Source organism: Ixodes scapularis, unplaced genomic scaffold, assembly GCF_016920785.2.
Source record: "Ixodes scapularis isolate PalLabHiFi unplaced genomic scaffold, ASM1692078v2 PGA_scaffold12__126_contigs__length_90152505, whole genome shotgun sequence".
Classification (NCBI taxonomy): Eukaryota; Metazoa; Arthropoda; class Arachnida; order Ixodida; family Ixodidae; genus Ixodes; species Ixodes scapularis.
The window spans coordinates 88691589-88712214 of NW_024609838.1; the positions used below are offsets into that span (position 1 = coordinate 88691589).

The 20626-nt window shown below is 48.3% G+C and overlaps 1 protein-coding gene across 2 annotated transcripts in view; it reads left to right on the forward strand.

Annotated features, from left to right (window-relative positions):
- LOC8052101 (uncharacterized protein KIAA2013 homolog) overlaps positions 1 to 20376 on the forward strand; it is an 82908-nt gene extending 62532 nt beyond the window's left edge. For both annotated transcript variants that reach the window (XM_040206828.2, XM_040206827.3), the window contains 3 exons: positions 8882 to 9146; positions 13103 to 13227; positions 18408 to 20376. In XM_040206828.2, the coding sequence (XP_040062762.1) occupies positions 8882 to 9146; positions 13103 to 13227; positions 18408 to 18592 (575 nt within the window). In that variant the 3' untranslated portion in view covers positions 18593 to 20376. The remainder of the gene's footprint in view (positions 1 to 8881; positions 9147 to 13102; positions 13228 to 18407) is intronic.
- Positions 20377 to 20626: the final 250 nt, after the last annotated feature.

The following is a 20626-nucleotide window of genomic DNA, read 5'->3' on the forward strand; positions in this document are numbered from 1 at the left end:
TGCCGGTGACGTCATCAGTGATGATGACGATGACGATATGGATGCCGGTGACGTCATCAGTGATGATGACGATGACGATGTGGATGCCGGTGACGTCATCAGTGACGATGACGATGTGGATGCCGGTGAGGTTACCGACATCCGCATCGTCATCGTCATCATCACTGATGACGTCATCAGTGACGTCACTGATGTCGTCATCGGCATCCGCATCGTCATCGTCATCATCACTGATGACGTCGTCAGCGACGTCACTGATGACGTCACCGACATTCGCATCGTCATCGTCATCATCACTGGTGAAGTCATCAGTGACGTCACTAATGACGTCATCGGTACCCGCATCGTCATCGTCACTGATGACATCATCAGTGACGTCAGTGATGACATCATCGGCATTGGGGGTCACGTGACCCCCAAGGTCACGGGACCCCCCAAGGTCACGTGACCCCCCCTGGTTAGTCTAACCCCCCCCCCCCAGCGCCCTTCCCTCCTCCTCCTCAAGAGCTGCGCTCTAATTCGGCGTTACAGGGAGTTGTAAGCGGCTTTCACTTTTTTTTGTTTTCCCCGATGGACGGAACGATTGCACGAGCTGCCTTCGAAATATCCACGCATCCAAGCAGGCGCGACTTGCGTGTCCGAGGGAGTCCCTAAAGGCTTCGGCGCAAGCACGAACGACGCCGAGAGCTCCGAGCACTGCATGGTAGCGCAGAACGAGCAGCCCCTACCCACGACCGGCCTACCTCGGTGCCGTTCCTGGCTAGGCTGGAGCCTTTCGGTCGCGGGGTTCGGTCTGCAGTCGCGGTCGGCGAGGTTTGGCGAGGCGAGCACGGTGGTATCCTCGGAGCGTTCGGAAGCGAACTCGCTCGCCAGGGAGTGCGCACACCCAACGCCTCTGGTCCAGAGTGGCCCGGCGGCCCGGCTTGGAGCCCAAAACGCTTGGGTTTTGATCTCGAGCGAGACCACCAGACCACAGTTCACCAGACCACCGTGTGAAACCACCGCGAGGAACCGCGAGACTGGCCGCAAGAGCGGAAACGCCGTCATCTCACCGGAAACCGACCTGTTCGAGCTCTCACGCACCATCTCCGACGACGGAGCTCGCGGACCGCGCTCCGCCACCGGGCACCGGAAGTGAGACAATGTCGTTTAGTTTAGCTTGAGTGCACTCTGACCGCTGGAGCGCGCTCGAGCGCGTTAACTTATGGCGCCCAATGAACAAAACGTAAGGGCGCAAGTGAGCCGGCGTAAGTTCATAATTGTAGAATTGCCCAAGACTGCGGGGATGACAGAAAAATGTCAAGAAAGAGAGAAATCTCAAACTCCCGTGTTTGAGACTTGCTGTCGTTTCGCTGTCATCACCGCAGTATCGGGTAATTCTATAAAAGGGTTGATAACTGGGCTAGTTGGTAGTTAGACATATTAACGGCATTAGCGCACACGTATGAGGAAGAGAGAAGGGACAGAAAAGAGCGCTACTCACAACTGTATTTACAAAGATGAAGAAAAGAAAGAACATCGTCCAGCTCCCCATAAAGATGAAAAAGGAAGAAGAGGAAGCAGAAATATAAAACAGGAATATAAAACACAAAGTCGGGTGTTCCCTCGCGCTCACAGGCTTGATACACTGGTTCTTTGATTAAACCCTAAAACCTTTGTTGGCTGTGCCTTCGTTGTCGTGGTGCAGGGTGTGTTTGCATCAGCCTTCGCTCGCGCCTGGTCACCCGTGTCAGAGGGGAAGACGAACACATCATCCATGGTCGGCTGCCGCTGGGTCGTCGTGCCTGATGTCTCGCGGCACCCGTGACTCATGCGAGTTCTGCATTGTCCGTGTTAAAAAGTCTGTTTCCTTGCTTGTTAAGGCCACCGATGCAACACTAATGCATTTAGTAGCTGCGGATATGATGTAGAAGGCTTCTACCACCTCGCGGGTCATTTTATCCTTGTGCCTCTCTAGGGTTATTGTTTCCCCGAACAGCGGATTACAATTGCACTCTTTGCAATGTGTTGCAAGATGGCCTCCCACTGTGGCTCTCAAAGAATAATCATGCTCGCGAAGTCGGTCATTAAGGCACCTGCCTGTTTGACCTACGTAGATCTTCCCGCACGAGAGTGGAATCTTGTATACCACGCCTGAAGTGCACGGAACAAAAGGTTTAGCATGTTTTTTTGTGCACCTGTGTCTTGTGACACCTTCGGCTTGCGAGTTGACTATGGAGCAAATTTTGCTCATTTTTTGCGGGGCTGAAAATACCACTCGGACCCCATACCGACTTGCCACGTTCTTTAAATTGTGTGACGTCTTGTGAAGGTACGGGATTACCACCGGTCTTGTCTTTCCTACATCTTGTTTGTTGGCTTGGAGGCCTTTTGCCCTTTTCAACAAGGTGTCTGCTACATTAGCCAGTAGTGGTAACGGATAGCTGGCTTTTCTGAGTCTTTCAACCTGCATCGATTGCTCTGACATGTTTGGGATCCGCGCTCAAGAAATCATGTTGCCACACAATGGAAGCCAGCTTCTCGATGCAGGTGGTAACGGATAGCTGGCTTTTCTGAGTCTTTTAGCCTGCATCGAGAAGCTGGCTTCCATTGTGTGGCAACATGATTTCTTGAGCGCGGATCCCAAACATGTCAGAGCATTGCTCTGACATGTTTGGGATCCGCGCTCAAGAAATCATGTTGCCACACAATGGAAGCCAGCTTCTCGATGCAGGTTGAAAGACTCAAAAAAGCCAGCTATCCGTTACCACTACTGGCTAATGTAGCGGACACCTTGTTGAAAAGGATGTAGGATGGATCGTAGGATGTGTTCGTCTTCCCCATTGACACGGGTGACCAGGCGCGAGCGAAGACTGATGCAAACACACCCTGCACCACGACAACGAAGGCACAGCCAACAAAGGTTTTAGGGTTTAATCAAAGAACCAGTGTATCAAGCCTGTGAGCGCGAGGGAACACCCGACTTTGTGTTTTACATTCCTGTTTTATATTTTTGCTTCCTCTTCTTCCTTTTTCATCTTTATGGGGAGCTGGACGATGTTCTTTCTTTTCTTCATCTTTGTAAATACAGTTGTGAGTAGCGCTCTTTTCTGTCCCTTCTCTCTTCCTCATACGTGTGCGCTAATGCCGTTAATATGTCTAACTACCAACTAGCCCAGTTATCAACCCTTTTACAGTTTATTTCTTTTGCATCGGGCCCTTCTCCTTTGAGTTCTGACCTTCCTTTTTTGCCTCCGTGTGTCCTTGTGGACCTGATAGCCAAGAGTGTGTGCAGTGCTCGGGTGGCCTCTTGGCACATTCGAAGGGGTACATGTCCTGTGGAACTCAGGGGACTATATGGCTTCTTGGTTCCTTCAATAGGACATACAAGAAGAATTTGCCGTATGCTACGATCCGAATACTGGCGTCAGGAGAGGTTCCTGAGGGACTGCCTGAGAGTTGCCTGCTTTTCGGGTAATGGCAACGAACGACAAAAAAGAAGGTTCTACCATGTAATGAACAACACAGCAAAAGACTCTACGGAGTTTCTCTGGGAAAGGATCAGGCCACATCTCCCGACCAAAAAAGCAAATGAACCGGTGCCCTCCACGGTGGGTCTCTACACAACACTGGGGTAGGTAAGGATGCCACCGGATATTGGCAAGCGTCTAGGGGTAGGCCCTAAGTACTGTTTCGAACCTGTGGTAAGCCCACCGGAGCTGATTACACTAGCAAAGCAAATCGCCCATAGGACAGTGGAAACGGACAGACCACGGTGCATCTCTGAGTGCGTTGACAGTCTTCACCCTCAGCAGAAGAAAAAACCTGTTGGGCATTTTAAGCCCCTGGTGGATTTTATGGGTGACAATGGACTGCGTGTCTTACTATCAGACAAAGAAGGACAGTTTGTGGTTCTACCAGAAAACATGTACAATGATCGAGCCTCAACAGCAATCACGAAAAATTTCAAACGGGTAGAAGTGGACACCAAGAAAACTCGGGATGCAGCAAAGCGTCTTTGTGAACGTCTGTCTCTAACTCAGTTAGCAGCGAGAATCGGGAAGGTTGACAAGTTTCATCTTGAAGTCTTCTTCTCAGTAAAGACGCATAAAGAAGGAAGCCCATTTAGAGCGATTGTCACTGAAAAGGGTTCCTGGCAAAGACAAGTCGCGTCCTATCTCCAAAAACATCTGTCATCTTTAAAAATACAGGACCCCTTCAAAGTAGTGAATTCTGAGGAAATCGTCGAATTTCTCCGGTTAAAGAGCAATGAGATCGGTACGGCCTTCAGTATAGATGTGGAGAACCTGTTTTACTCATTGCCACATGCACAATTATTGGAGTCTGTGAAGACATGTATTGAAGCCAATGGAGAGCTCTCCTTCAGAGGCTCATGTGGAATTTCAACGGAGAGCTTTTTAGAGCTTTTATATTTTTATCTAACGTCCATGATTGTTGGGTGGCGAGATGGGTGCTATGTACAAAAGTCAGGAGTTTGTATTGGCTCCTGTGTAGCCCCAGTCCTCAGTGACATTTATCTGGGAGCTGTAAACTGTGCCATTGAAAGGGAGCTTGGAAGTCGAGGAGTTAACAAGGTAGCCCGCTATGTGGATGACTTCCTGGTTGTTCTTCAAGATAACACCGATGTGCACACACAGGTGACCAATATTTTGGCGACCTTCACTGAGTATGGAGGGGGCCTCAGGTTCACGTATGAGGTCCCTCAAGAAAACGTTCTCCAGTTTTCAGACCTTTCGCTTCACTTAGGTGATACGCATGTGTGCTGGACGTACTCTCCACGCTCCAAGAAACGAATTTTGGATTTCAGTTCGGCTCACTCTAAGATCGTCAAGAGGGGCATTGCTCTGACATGTTTGGGATTCGCGCTCAAGAAATCATGTTGCCACACAATGGAAGCCAGCTTCTCGATGCAGGTTGAAAGACTCAGAAAAGCCAGCTATCCGTTACCACTACTGGCTAATGTAGCGGACACCTTGTTGAAAAGGGCAAAAGGCCTCCAAGCCAACAAACAAGATGTAGGAAAGACAAGACCGGTGGTAATCCCGTACCTTCACAAGACGTCACACAATTTAAAGAACGTGGCAAGTCGGTATGGGGTCCGAGTGGTATTTTCAGCCCCGCAAAAAATGAGCAAAATTTGCTCCATAGTCAACTCGCAAGCCGAAGGTGCCACAAGACACAGGTGCGCAAAAAAACATGCTAAACCTTTTGTTCCGTGCACTTCAGGCGTGGTATACAAGATTCCACTCTCGTGCGGCAAGATCTACGTAGGTCAAACAGGCAGGTGTCTTAATGACCGACTTCGCGAGCATGATTATTCTTTGAGAGCCACAGTGGGAGGCCATCTTGCAACACATTGCAAAGAGTGCAATTGTAATCCGCTGTTCGGGGAAACAATAACCCTAGAGAGGCACAAGGATAAAATGACCCGCGAGGTGGTAGAAGCCTTCTACATCATATCCGCAGCTACTAAATGCATTAGTGTTGCATCGGTGGCCTTAACACGCAAGGAGACAGACTTTTTAACACAGACAATGCAGAACTCGCATGAGTCACGGGTGCCGCGAGACATCAGGCACGACGACCCAGCGGCAGCCGACCATGGATGATGTGTTCGTCTTCCCCTCTGACACGGGTGACCAGGCGCGAGCGAAGACTGATGCAAACACACCCTGCACCACGACAACGAAGGCACAGCCAGCAAAGGTTTTAGGGTTTAATCAAAGAACCAGTGTATCAAGCCTGTGCGCGCGAGGGAACACCCGACTTTGTGTTTTACATTCCTGTTTTATATTTCTGCTTCCTCTTCTTCCTTTGTCATCTTTATGGGGAGCTGGACGATGTTCTTTCTTTTCTTCATCTTTGTAAATACAGTTGTGAGTAGCGCTCTTTTCTGTCCCTTCTCTCTTCCTCATACGTGTGCGCTAATGCCGTTAATATGTCGGGTAATTCTACAATTATAAGCAGTCAAACAATGGATGTCTCGTGTAGCACAGCATGAAGTTTGTGTCTCGCAAAAAGGGGACAGTCTACAAGATCCTATTCTCCTGCAGACACCGTAGATAAGACAGACAAGGAGATGCTTAAACAACCGACTTTGCGAGCATCATAGTTTGTTAATAGGTGGAGCATACTCGCATTTAGCGCTGCGTTTCCATGACTGCGAACCACCACAGTTCAGAGACACAAATGTTGTATATAAACACGAAGCTCAGTTGTCTAGGGAGATAGTTGAAGCCTATCATAAAGCAAAAAGAAAACTGTGTGCACGAGCCAGCCATCTCTGAACCTCAGAAACAGTGAACCTTGGATAACTTTTTATTTGAAGAAACAAGAAAGAGCTGACCACAGGCAGAGTAAAAGAAAAGCAAGACCTATACCCAATGTGAAAAAGAGTGTTTTTCAAAATAAAAAAAGTTGTCCTGTGTGTTCTCTCCTCTTTGTATTTTCGTACAGTTTTTCGTTGTGAATACACACCAACTAGCCCGACTGTCCATTCTAGTATGCATTCTTTTTTTTTCCCTTCTTCCCGCGCTCGTGGTGAGCTTCGAAACGTTTGTACCCTATCGTCTTCCTATGTACACTGGAACCTCGACCATGCGTCTCCAGTTTATGTGACATCCCGCATTTTACGATGAATTTGCCCGGTCTTGACGGGCTCCCCGTAGAAGTAGTGTATTAAAAGTTCAGTTTACACGACACGTGACTCTACGCGTCCTGTGTCATACGACGTTCCGTCGGGAAACGCACGACGAATTCGACGGTGCGGCTATGCGAAAGACGCCTGCACGTTGTTTCAGAGGGTCCAAAAACAGGCCGCCGGCAACCCGAGCCAGCCGCAGCGGCGGAAGGGAGCAGGAGGCGGCAGTTTCCCTTCTCCCCGGGCTGTGAAATGCCCGGGCGTTTTCGCGTTGCTCCGCTCATCCCATTGTTCTCTCGTTTCCCCTCGCTGTCCTCTGCGTGCCACTTTCTCCAACTACTAGTTGCTTCTCCCAGGATTGAGCAGGCTTCCGCTGGTTCCCGCTTTCGGAAAGCGTTCTTGCTTTCGGAAGCTTGTGGCCTTGGAAAGGAAGCGGATGTTGCGCGATCGAGAGAAAGTCCAGCAGGCGATTGCTGATTTCTTTTGACATGAGAATCGAGTTAGTCACGTCTTGTAGGAATTCGCGTACCGCCGCCGATTCGCCGTTTCCCATGTGGTCCGTCAACAACCCGAGTCCAGCCTGTTTTTTTCACGGGAGCGGGATTCCGCTCCTAGTTTATTGGTACAATAACACACAACGCTACAAAACACTCAATCTAAAATACAAATACAAGCTACATTACACAAATATTTACAGACGCACGGTAAGCCAAAAGCTAACACAAAGAAGGTCCCCAGGCCTCGCGTCCCGCGATATCCTAGATCCGGTCGCCACCCACTTGCCTGCCAGTGCCTGCGTCTCGGTCTCGTCCGAAGTTCTTAGAGGCCTCTCGCCCCCTGCTCCATTGAGTATATATCGATCGATGGGCGAGAAGGTTTCTCCTCGCCCGCCACCCTCCAGTGGCTAGGAGAGAAAGCGGCGCGTCGGGAGCCGAATTCAAGATCCTGATCGACCCCGCGGCGACACGACCATGTGATCGTGTCTGAGGCGAGGCAGCTACGTAGCTGCCTGGCGGCCCAGATTGGCAGAATGGTTTGATGGGCGCCCTCGGGAATGCACGGTGCGCCATAGTCTTTACCGCAGAACTGTACAATTTTGTTTTAATTTATTTTGAATGTTTTTGCTTCGTTAAAGTACAGCACATTATTAGCTTAGACATCATTTAAAACCTCCACTTGTCTTTTTCGCATCAGGCCAATCACTGTATCCGTAATTATTGTTTTTTCCGGATTATATGACGATTTCACACGGTCCCGCAAAAGTCGTATAATCGGGGTTCCGCTGTTGATGTATCATGACCACACAAGTTCATGTGTCTGTCGGCCTTATTAATACTTTTCTTAGCCGCTCCAATAGCGCAGGGGTAACACGTCGGAGTACCGACCGAGAGATTGTCGGTGCGAATCCCCACCAAGGGGCAAAGTAATTTTTTAGATAAAAAGTCGGCCGCATTCAGATGTTTTTTGTTACAATCTTTCGCAATGCTCTACACCAGGGGTTCTCAAACTTTTTGGTCTCACGGAACACGAGGAAGCCCCAAAAACTGTTGCAAACCCCCCCCTCCCTCCCCCCCTCCATATTTGCCGACCGAGAAGCAACACATGGACAATTGTTGGCAATTTTGCTTGTGTTGCTTCCCATATATCCCCACCATATCAGTCGCAATGTCAGTACAAAGTGAGATGAAGGCGCTTTGCATGGTCGTGCCACGCAGCCTGCGGCGGGGGAAGGGGGGGTTGCAATTTGGGTGTTCGCGGAATCCATGAGACCAGCTCGTGAAACCCCTGTGTTCCTCGGAACCCAGTTTGAGAACCCCTGCTCTACACTAATGGTTCTCAAGTGTGGGTCAGTGGACCCTTTGCGGCCCCAGAAGGCCTTCTTCGGGATCCCAAAGCCCCGAACCTTCAACCAAGCCGAGCAATCGCTTTTTTTTTTTTTTTTTATGTGCTGGCTGTTTTATGAAGCCAAATAGACCAAGCTGTGCTTCCCTTGCCTGGTTGATATTCTCTGTTTCAGAGCTTGGTTTGTGAGCATTTGGTTTTCTTAATTTCCTCATTTGTCATTGTAACGTAATACCCACCCCTCCACACCGGTAGATGGGGTCCCCCATCACTTGCGCCGATCCAGAATGGGTCTCCAAACCACGAGTGGTTGAGAACCATCTCCGTAAAATGCGTGAATAGTCGAAATATGCACGGACCGTCCCCAGAAAGACGACAGAAGGGCTTTGTGCGGCGCAGGTGCGGAGGGAGTCCTGCAGGCGATGGTGCTGAGCCTGGGGGCCTTCCTGTTCAAGGACAGCCACCTGGAGCTGAACACGCAGCCCAAGGACCTGCACCGGGAGCTGTTCTTCCGCCGCATCAGCTACGGCAACGCCACCCACCTCAACGTGAGCGTGGCACTCGGGGACGACAACAAGGCCCTGCTCCGGGTGCTGCTGGACCGCAGTGACCGGGACTACTACGCCTGCGACGGCGGCTGCCTCGACCCCCCCGTCAAGCTCGAGTGAGCCCGCTCTCCCTCGCCCTGCCTTTTTCTTTTGAGTCGGGCTGTTGCGCCATCAAATTTACTTACTTTGTACGAGGAGCAGTCGTCATAACAGAAGTCTGTCGAGCCTGTGCTGGAACGGTGACGCTCAAAAAATGGGGAAGTATCGCGAGTATTCGATAGATGGTGCCAGTCTTGGTAAGCAAGCACAAGCCTGGCCAACACACTCGGTTGCAACCAAACATGTGCCTTTATAGGGCCAGCATGTCCAAGCTTCCTGCGAACGGTGTGTTAGTATCCGCCCATGCTTGCGAATCCCGGCCAGAAATGGCCTCGCAGAGGCCAACGCCACCAGGGACGTCGTAAGGCGGGAATGGAGGGAGCACCTCCTTGGACGTTCCAGGCAGCACAGCCTCGGTCGCCGACCGTCTTTCCTTGGTGTGCGCAGCGGGAAAGTGAAATACCACGAGGATTTTGCGTAGCACCAAAGTGGCGCAGGAGCCAGGGACACGGCTGCAAAAGGAGTGCTTAGCGGCTACGGGAAGTCAGTTGTCGTTATGCGGTGGCCAGTTTGGGCACCAGTTCACAAACAATCCATTGGGCACGTAATGCGCGCGACAGGCTATGGATTCGGGCGTACGCGAGAAAAAACATTCTAAATGATTTGAAATTCCTTTAAAAGGGCACTTTGACATTTTCTTCGTAGTCTCCGACTTGCCCAAATTAATTTTTTTTTTTGCAAAGTAATTGAATTTACAGTTTTGGTGCTCACCGTGTTTTTTGAAGTGAAAGTCTTTACTGGCAACAATGAAAAAATGATGCCACAGGAAGGCAAGGGTTCACTCTTTGTGCCGTAGACATTGTTTGCAACTGATAATGAGCAGTTTCACGGTGCTGCATTGATTCTTTGAAAGCTCGCTCCAGCACCCGCACGACAGCACGAAGCAAATGCTTGGCCTGCAAGCCTGCCTTTCCCCGACGTCACGCCACTGAAGTATATTTGAATGTTGACTTTGGTATAATTTTTACTCGCCGATTTCACAGGAACTATTTAGATTTGTGTGATGCTAAATAACATACTGGGAAGAGGCCGGTGATTCCGAAAATATAGTTATTTGGTGTAGGTAAAAAAATGTCTGTAGTCCTTCTTTATAAAATGGCAAGGACAATCCCGTTTCTTGAATGTAGAGTGTGTTACAGTAAAACCTCGTTATAACAAAGTTGTCGTAATTATTTCGTTATAACCATTAGTTTGTTATAGCCAATGTCCATTTCTTCACTATTAGCAAGCAAGGGGAATTACGATTGCTTTGTTATATCCATTAGTTTGTTATATCCCATTTTGTTATAACGAGGTTTTACTGTATTTGGCTGGCTCCTAGGATCGGTAGCTGCGTGCATTGACACGCCGCAGCTTGGAGCACGTCGAGCATGTTGCTCGTTTGTTTCCATTTTTCTTATTATTAATAAATTGACGGATGAAATGAGCAAAAGCTTGCACTGCCAAACACTGGGACCCTAGGTTTAATCCCCGTGCCAGTTTCAATGTGGATGAGCGTCGTGCCGGCAAACGCACAGTGTAATCGCTACTCCACGATGCACGCCCCAGACACGAGGTTAGAGGTCGTACCGCACCAGCTAAATTTGTACGGCAGAGATGCGGCCATTGGGGCCGACCGACTTCCTGCTGGGCTTTGCTAGCAGTGTCCCGTAATGCCCGGAAGAGAATGCGTGAGCGTTGGACCGGTCTCCTCACTGAAGGAACACGAGTCCCGGTCGAAGGCCGGTGCAGCGGTCCGGTGGGTGGAAAATCTGGCAGCCCGCTTGTGGAGGAGATGGAGAGACTGCTCGAGCATTAGCTTTGCCAGAGCTTTCTTTCCGAGGCACAGGATACTTGGCGAGTTTTTCTTTTTACCGCCGTCGGAATTTGCCCCTGCCTGTTTTGGTGCGGACAAGCGGCGAGGGTCGTACCGGCTCTCGCTGCTCGTAATTACTGTGCAATGCTTATTGGCTCTACTGCACCGGGCGAATTGCTCTTCTAGAGGCGTTGCCAACCTCGGGGCACACGAAAAAGATCATCCTCTCTTTTCGTGGCTGCCGACCGTGCGTAATTCCGTGCACCGGGCAGTTGGATGCGTCGACGGACCAAGAGGACCGAGGGCGGCACCTCCTTTCTAGCAATATTGACAGCTGCGACGGAGGCTTCCCTATTTTCAACGCTCAGATTTGCAGACTAGAGGTATCCACTTTCGTCTTAAATGAGGGCTGTGAAGGACGATCGAGTTCAATGACTCGTTTGAAGCCGTTGACACTTCCAAGTTGTGTTCTCCGAGTCAATACTTGAAGGGACACTGACCCCCTCCCTTTCCCAAAGGAAAAAAATTAAAAATTTCATATTTTTGGTTAGGCTATTCATTATGGTGTCCAAAGACTGCCCAGTGAATGTTTTGCTACAGAGTTACATACAGAGTCGCGCATAATCAAGTCGAAATATGCAACTGCTCGAAACCGAAACTGGACTGGGGAGGAAGAAGAAATGTAGAGGAGGAGAGAGTTGCCAGAAGTCACGTGGTTGTGCAACCTTTTTTTTCTTCTTCATTCAACATATTTGCAGCTATTTAGAAGCCACTAAAATAGGTATAATATTTTTTGTCTATTTTTAGTATTGAATGTGTGCCTTGAATGACCCACGACTTTAATTATTTTTGGTGGTTGTGTCTCAACCATAAAAAATGGCACATGACCACAGAGATGAGAGTGAGTGCAACTTAAACCGGCCAGTTCTCGATCGGCGGTTTTCAGATGGAAAGAAAACAAATTTCGAGCCACGAATTGTGTTCTGGTAGTTAAGCTCTCATATGTCATGTTCAAATAAAAACCTTGGCCACCATAAATACCCCGTCGGTGTCCCTTCAACGCATCTCCGAGTTTGTACGATGTACCGACTGCCGCAGCTGAGGGGAATTGAATAAACCTTTGTTTCTGCGCACCCTCCAATCTTTTTGGCTTGTTTAACATTGCACCTTCTGGAAGAGTCATTTTCATTTACCTTTTTGCACATCTGCTTAAGGTGCATACGAGACGAAAAAAGCCTGTTCATGTCGAACTTGGACGCGATTCAGTGAAACCCGTTTAGAACGAACCCACGTACACCGAATTATTGTCGATGTCGAACTCGCGAAAAATTTAAATAAAAATGCACGTAAAAAGTACTTTTTATGACGAATAACATATTGGCTATATCGAACTTTTTCTCACCGAGAAGGCTTTCAAAGAGGCGACAACAATCGTCTTCTAGCCTGCCCCTTCCCCCCCAAAAAAGTAGGAAAGAAAAAAATTCCAAAAGCTCAAGTTGCAAACAAACTTGCGCGAAGAGAAGCGATTCAAAGGGGAGAAAGCAAAAAATAATCTCCGCACGCACGCGCATAAAAAAAGGAACTTTTCATCCCAAAAGGGCTGACCACGAAGAGAAGCGATTCGGTAGGGGAGGTGAGCTAAAAAAACAAACTCTGCACACATGCAAAAAAAAAAGAAAAAAAACTTTCCAGCGCATTGTTACAAGGCGGAAGCGAAGAGATGAGAAAGAGAAGCTATCGCCTTACAACGAACGCATCGTAAAAGTTGGTTGTAAATGTTTTTTCCTATATCGAATTACTTGCTGCATCGAACTGATCGTAGCGTTTCCTGCTGTTCATTATAAACGGGTTTGACTGTAAATCTTGACCGGCGTCCAGAATTCACGTATCTATTCATACGTGAATTCCTAATATCTCGTATCTATTGACCAACACACTCGTTTTCAATACCTATTATTAAATGTGCAGTCATACCTGGTGAGTTGTATTTAGATGAGGTTTCGAGCTCTGGTGGAAGGCCGTAGTGTGCTGTGGGATTTGTTGTCGTAGGCTTAGTCCGGGAGTGGATAAGCAGACGGGGACGAGCAGGGCTCTGAGCAGACGGCCCCCTTTGCCCAGCTTCAAGCCCAAGCAGTTCCCGGTGAAGTTGACGGCTCCCGTCACGGCGGTGCTCTACATTACCTCGGACAGGGACCACATGGAGGAGCTCAAGCACACCATCCATGTGCAGGAGGTGGTCGAAGGTGGGCACCTCCGTCCTTGCCGCTCAGACTGCGCCAAAAGCCTGCTCCGTGTCCATTTTGACCAAATTCGAGCAATTTGCACCAACATTGTGCCAAAAGTCGCTTGAAATACTCAAAATATAATAGCCCCACTGCGCGGCCAGATGATTACTCGTGCAAATTTTCTTAATTTCGATCTTAGCATCAAGTATTGTACCGTTTGATTTTATCCCCACCAAACACTGACGGTACTCGCAAGTTCCACAATATTTCTCACGTGCGTGGTCTGTTCTGCCAGGTTAGCTAGTTTCATTGAATTCACTTCTCGCCGCACACTGATATACTGCAGTAAAGCGACAAAGTGGACATTGCAATTTCGCACATCTTGTTTCGCCGCAGTGCACCCGCGTGCTCAGGGGACTTTACGCGCGATTTCTGAATAAAGCTGCGGCTATTATGTGTACAGGGTGTTCCTTCTTAAAGTAAAACTGAAGCGGTTCTGCATTTGAGAAAAAACACTTCAATTGTCTTTATCTGGCCTCCAGGATCACAAATGTCAAAGTTATATTTCAGATTGATGTGCCAAGTAGCCGCAAGAGCGCTTTAAAAACAGCGCCAAAGTCTTGCCTCCTTCCCGGCGTACTCCACGAAGGTATCGCGAGGTTATGCAGAGATGTCGAGATTCCCCCGCCTTCCGCACGCCTTACCCGAGCAGTCGCAAGCTCCGCACACGTACCATCGCAACCGGCACGCGCGAGGCAGTTGAAACCTCTGTTTCATAAAAGTTGTGAAAGCTAGACTAATGTGGCTTGTGCAGGCAAGTTATATGGCCATGGGAGACGTATGGATATACATATTGTTTAGGAGCCTAATTGTAACAATCAGTTTAACTAAAATAAGCTGACTAATGTTTTCATTATTGAAAATAAACATACAGTTCTAATTAGAAACTTGCTTTGTGGAAAATCAGACAATATTGGAAAGCGTGGTGGAAGTCGTGCAGCTGGAGCAAGGCTTCCGGTGTGATAGGGCTCTTATCCTAGCCCCAGCCAGAGTGTTGACTTTAGCGCACTGCTCCCATGAAATGACTGATTCAATGGTTTTTGGTGATGCTCATCATGTTTCTTGGAACCACATGTCTAGCTTCGCTAATTAAAAGTTAATTTAGCCCCCTATATTATGTCCCCCCGACCATAGAACTCGCACGCACAAACCGCATTAGTGTAGCTTTCGCGGCTTTTTTTACACAAATCTGCTAATTAGCGGAAAACAAACAGCGCAAGGACAAGGACAGAGTAGAAGGCGGTAGACACACACAGCACTGACTTACAATTGAGCTTTATTGGCACTGACAATCTGTATAAATACACAATTTGCCCTGCCCAAAAGCCAAGAAAAGAAACAACACAAGAGGAGGACTACACGTGTTCCTAGAGTCATCTGCAGGTGCCGTTGCTCTCCGATCTGAGTAGAAACATACACTCCTTTTCCGTCAAGGCAAGTGACGGGGCACTAACACACTCAGAGCCCAATTGTCCAATGGCGCGGGCTTCTATAATCTCACGTGTCAGTTTATCTTTTTGTTTTCTGATGATCGTGCATCGTTCAAAAAACGGATTACATCCACCGGAATCGCGGCAATGCACCCCAAGGTGCCCCGACACAACCTGAGACAGATTATAACGATGCTCTCTTAAACGCTCATTAAGACAACGTCCTGTCTGCCCTATGTATCTCCGGCCACAGGACAGGGGAATAGAGTATACAACACCCGCAACGCATGTAACAAACTGGCTTTGGTGTTTCTTGGTGCACACCTGTCTCTCTATTACATGAGAGTTCACTCTTTTGCACATCATAGATAGCTTGTCTGGAGCCGAAAAGACCACGTGAACACCAGCTCGACGTCCCACTTTCTTCACATTATGGGATATTTTGTGTAGGTACAGTAGTACTGTGATGTTCCTGTTTTTCCTGTTAACTTGTTCAGCATTCTCAATGCGTCTTCTCTTTAGTAGAGTTTCTGCAACTGCCGTTAGGAGGCGCAACGGGTAGCCCGCCGCCATGAGCCTCGCTACTTGATTCTTAAAGCTATCCTTGACTAAGTGAAAGCAGGATTTATTAAGGGCGTTCTTAAAGCAAATGTTGATGATTCCTCTTTTTACCAGTTTAGAGTGGGCAGACGAAAACGACAGGAGGGGTTTATTACTCCTTGGTTCATAAAGCCAGCAGGTGTGTGTGGGGAGACACTGCAGCCTAAGGTCTAAAAATCTTATGGAACCGTTTACTGGTAATTCGTACGTGATAACCAGTGGTTCCAAGCATTTACTAAAAGTGGCCAAAACTTCAGAAATTTCGCCAGCAGAGTGGTCTGAGTCACAGTCAACAAGCACTAAGTAGTCATCTACAAACCTAAAAACCTTTTTTACCCTAGAGCCTTCAAGTCTGTTAGATAAAATTCTGTCATAAAATGCAAGATAAATGTCGCTCAACACGGGAGCTAAACAGGAACCGATGCATATGCCGTTTTTCTGAATGAAAGTTTCTCCATTCCAAGTTGTAAACGTCGACTTGAGGTAAAAGGTTAAAAGCTCCAAGAAGTCTCTTACCCCCAGACCACATTCATTTTGAAACGCTACACACCCGTGGTTGTCAATACACCCTTCGACGCACATTAAAAGCTCCGTGTATGGAATCGAGTAGTATAAGTCCTTAATGTCTACAGAACATGCTGAGAGGCATTGGTCAGGGCATTGTTTAAGGAAGTCTATTATCTGCTCCGAGTTTTTTTACCTGAAAGGGATCGTCAATAACTAAAATGTTCAATTTCGTTTGTAAAAACATGACCACCGACTTCTGCCATGTTCCAATTTCCGATACTATAACGCGTAGCGGACAGTTGGCTTTGTGCGTTTTAGCTGAAAAAAACAGATCCAGATTCAGGCCTCTGCCCTTATCGACCGCTAGGGCTAGTTTATCTAAACTCGGCCGTTTGCAAAGTTTACGTGCTTCAATTTTTACTTTTGCTAGGGACACGTCATTCCTGCGTACAAAAGTGGCCTCTATAGCGTCTAAAGCTTTCAAGTTGAGCATGCCTTTGGGTAATACTACAAAGCCCCCCTCCTTATCAGCAGGTAACAAGGGCAGGGCGTTATCCAACAGAACAACGGCGCCTGCAGATAACTCTAGGAACACGTGTAGTCCCCCTTTTGTGTTGTTTCTTTTCTTGGGTTTTGGGCCGGGCAAATTGTGTATTTATACAGGTTGTCAGTGCCAATAAAGCTCAGTTGTAAGTCAGCGCTGTGTGTGTCTACCGCCTTCTACTCTGTCCTTGTCCTTGCGCTCTTTGTTTTCCACTATAATATGAATGACCAATTAGCCCAATCATCAACACTACTGAAAATCTGCTAAGCCTAAAAAGAAACACCCTGTACCGCAATATTCCGACGCCAAGTTTGAGATTTAGCGAGGATAATTGAGTATCGCTGAACGATATGTATGAACTGCTCTATACGTTTATTTTTCATTCATTTTTTCGTTCAATAGTGGTTTATTGCACTCCCGAGTAGGCCTCCTAGCAACGAGGAAAGGCAGGTTATCGATGTGCAGTGTGCCCATGTCGTTCACCTGGAGGCAGTTTGATCTGTTTACAAAAAAGGTGATGATGACGATTTATGGGATTATGATGGGAAGAGGGTGAGGAGTGTAGGCCTGTCTTTGTGGGGCTGCCATGGGCTGCAGACTTGTAGCAGGCCCGTCGGAGCGCCTGGCGACAGCTCCCTCCGTGCCCAGCTTGCGGACGAGTCGGTCGTATTTCCGGCGATGCACCCCCGTAATGGTGCTCCAGGGGTTGGCACCAACGTTGGCCGGGCGGTGGTCCTCGTGAAAGCTTGTAACCGAGCAGCGTGAGCACCCCGTCAATTGGTGACGCAGTGTGTGCCACCGGGCCGGCTGGCTCTTAGACGATGGAGAAAGCACATTTTACGCCAAGCTGGCTTCCTCTTCCCCTCAATGTCAATTCTCTTGTTTGGTTATTACCTTTATATATCTAGAGTACAATGAAACGAAATTGGCTGGAGCAGTGGATGGCAACCTGGAAATATCCTTAAAGACTGATGACCAGTTTGCGCTTTTCACTTTTCCCCCACTGCCTCCTCTCCCCCCTTCTATCCTATCCACCGTTTCCTCCTCCCCGATTGTGAGGAGGATCTTCTGCCTTGCAGAATCTTGGGTCTGGTCGTCGGCCTTTACCCAGTTGGCTGGGATTATTTTTAATCATTCACGTGCCAATTTTTGTGATAATAAGTTCTATATATCAAATCTTATTGATGTTTGTAATCAAATACAAAATCTTTTTCTTTTTTTTTTTTTAATCTTATATTTAAGAACTGCAGTTTTATTAGAACCTTAACATTAGAACAAAACATCAATTTAGGTGCTGTAAATTATTCTATTTTAACATTATTTTGGTCAAATATACTATTTTCTTTACCCTTGATTCTGTACGAAAAATAACCTTGAACTGCAGTTCATACTGCCTTTCGTCAGTCAGCATCTTGTTGATGTGTTTAGTGCTTCTACGCGCAAGTAAGCTGCTTGTTTTGCATTGGAAACAATCAAACCTGCCGTGCAAATGACAAAAGGCTTCACGAAAAAGGAAAAGCAAAGTAGACATTGTCTTTTGGTTTGACAGACCGACGCACAAATGGTGGTATTTGCAGTAGTTAAATGAAAATAAAGCGCACACTTATGGTCCAAAAGGTGCTCCATCCAAAATGACTCGTAGCAATTGGCGGTGGAATACTATTTGTATTTAAAACTGAGAATGCATTTTAGCGGCGGCGTAATGCTTCGAATTTATTTGGCACAACTAGCATCACTCAACCTAGGCTAGGAAGACTTTGGTCGACGAACTTGGCAATATGGGGCTGCAATACTACACCTGCGAGAATGCAGAATTTTTAGCGGAGTGCTTTATGTGCACCGAAAGGCAAGAAATGGCTGTGCAACGGTTGCCATTTTCCCAGCGAGTTCCTTCTTTTTGTCGCGCGTTAAATGTATTATGGTCGCGCTTGAAAGTTGCAGGGTGGGGCTTACAATCTCGACGCCTGGGCGGCAAGTGATTAGCTGCGTAGTTATGGTAAGAAGGCACTTGTTTGCACCCAGCCTTTGGGCCTGACTTTAGGAAGTGTTATTTGCAGCGCCGGCGCACGAGCACCACGTGATAGCGTTGCACCGGCACGGACACCGCCTGGGCGGCCTCCCGGCGCTCTTCTGGGTCTCCATCACCTTCCTGATCGTCGTGTTCCACCTGTTCCTCGCCAAGCTCATCTACAACGAGTACTGCGGCGCCCCGGAGAAGACGCGGGCGCGCTACGTCGTATGATCCCACTCGTGCCTCCGGAGGAGTCGGGATTGCCAGCCAGGGAACGTTCAAGAGCCTCGGTTCGGGACACCCCGAGAACGCCCCCGGACAGTCGATTTGCTCTCGGAGGTCGGAACGTGATTCGCTCGACTGAGGCTAAGTGTTTGGGCAGGTGGCTCGGCCACGTTCCTGGAACGCACCTCGGATTTGCTTGCACTGCCCAGCGACGTCTCTGCTAGATGGCATAGGATTGTTGCGGCACTCCGTTTGCCCCCCAAACCCGGTGAAAGCTACGCGCTCATTGGACCGGTCGTACGTCTTGTGCCCCGTGATTGCCCTCCCAGCCGTATTTACTCACAGCGAGCAAGGTCGGGCGGCAAAAGGGAGGCAGTCGACGGGTCCGGCGAGCGCGTAGCTTCTGCCGCGCCGTCGGTTCGGGGGTGCGTCGTGGCAATGGGCGGCCAGACTCGTTAAATCGTGACCCACCCACCAGCCGGGGTTCCTCGTTACGTCCACGCAGCCTCTACCACCGAAACGGTGGCCAGAGATGCGTTCCAGGCACCCTCCTTCGTCCAAGTTAATCCAGTTTTTAGAAAGTGCCGCCATTGTCAGATTATGCACCCGTTCAATATCCGAGTTGATGAGAACGGCAGGAAGAAGTTTGGTCTTGTGTCTGGTGAACCCGAGCCAAAGCGTGACGTGACTGGAGGCGTTCCAAGGACACTCCCCGTCATTCTGGGATTGTCGGCAACTGTAATTTGAATCTGCACGTGGCCTCCCCGACTGTTTTTCTTTTTTGTGCGGTGCTTCGTAGAGCGTGCGATTTCCGCTGCGCCGAGACTGTGTACATAACCTTTGGTGGCATTCTTACAGTGTGCCGTAACGTGGTGTCGCGGACAGCCTTCAAAGTTGCAACATTGTTTGGCATTTGGTCGAATGCGGTACACTTTCGGTCGACAATGTTTATCCGGAGGATTGTTTGTTTGGAAGAGCTTTAGGCGCGCGGGACGTTAATTGGGCAAGTGCGAGTCGGCGACGCAATGCCCAATCAAAAGCTATATGCAATAAAGTGATTTAGCGAATGGTCGTAGTCCTAAAGCAATGTTTTTTTCTGTTTCCCCTCGGAATGATTGCGGTGAATTTGGAGGTGGGCATTTATAACGAGACGTTTTGGCATGGGTTACTTTTGTGGGGGTTGGCGCTTACGTGCCTGTAATTATGGGCAACTTACGTCTCATTTTGTACATAGCCTTAGCGTTTTTGTTTAAGGGCCAGAAAGGTGCTGTGCGAAGTGCACAGTTCTGAGCGTCGCAGAATTGCAGCCAGATTTCAGGTTACCGTGAAAGGGCAATGCTGCCATCGTGTTTTTTTTTAAACTGTTTGATAACGAGTTTTTGTGCCTTCCAGTTTAAAATGTGCTTCCTTCTTTCCTTGTATGTATTGAAAGGGAATGTGCCCGATTAAATAATGTAATTTGTTTAGAGACAAACGACAACTTTGAAAAATGTCATGACCAGCTTTCTTCTGGAAAAAAAAAGGCTCTGTGGCTTTATTCGCAATATGTGTACATAGGTAAGGTTGTGGAGGTGTAGCACTTGACAGTGGCGAGCCAAAGAGTGCAAAGTCATGATCAGCTGTTTTGTTTTTTTCCTTCGTGTGAATGTGGTCGCCTGGTTTGTGCTTGATGGGTACTCTGTATGTTTGTGGGTAACCCATGTAAATAACTGCAACATTATGTGGAAGCGGTGACGGAGAGTTCCTTTCATGAGCTGGCTCAATAAAATGTGGACTTATTTATTCCTGCAGATGGCCTCGGATCCCTCGTTTCCAAACAGTTACCACTCGTGACAACACTCAACTTCCAAAAAAATCTTTGTGGCGCAGGCTACGTCCAGCCGCGTGGATGTATCCGAGTCGGGAAAAGTACCGGCTCCATCCACACGTCCGTACGTCACTCTGGGGTGGATGTAGATGTAGTAACTTAATGGCAGAGCCAGAGTATTGCCTTCCTTTCGCCGCCAACTCCTCATGGGTGGAGAAAGGGTCGCATGCGGG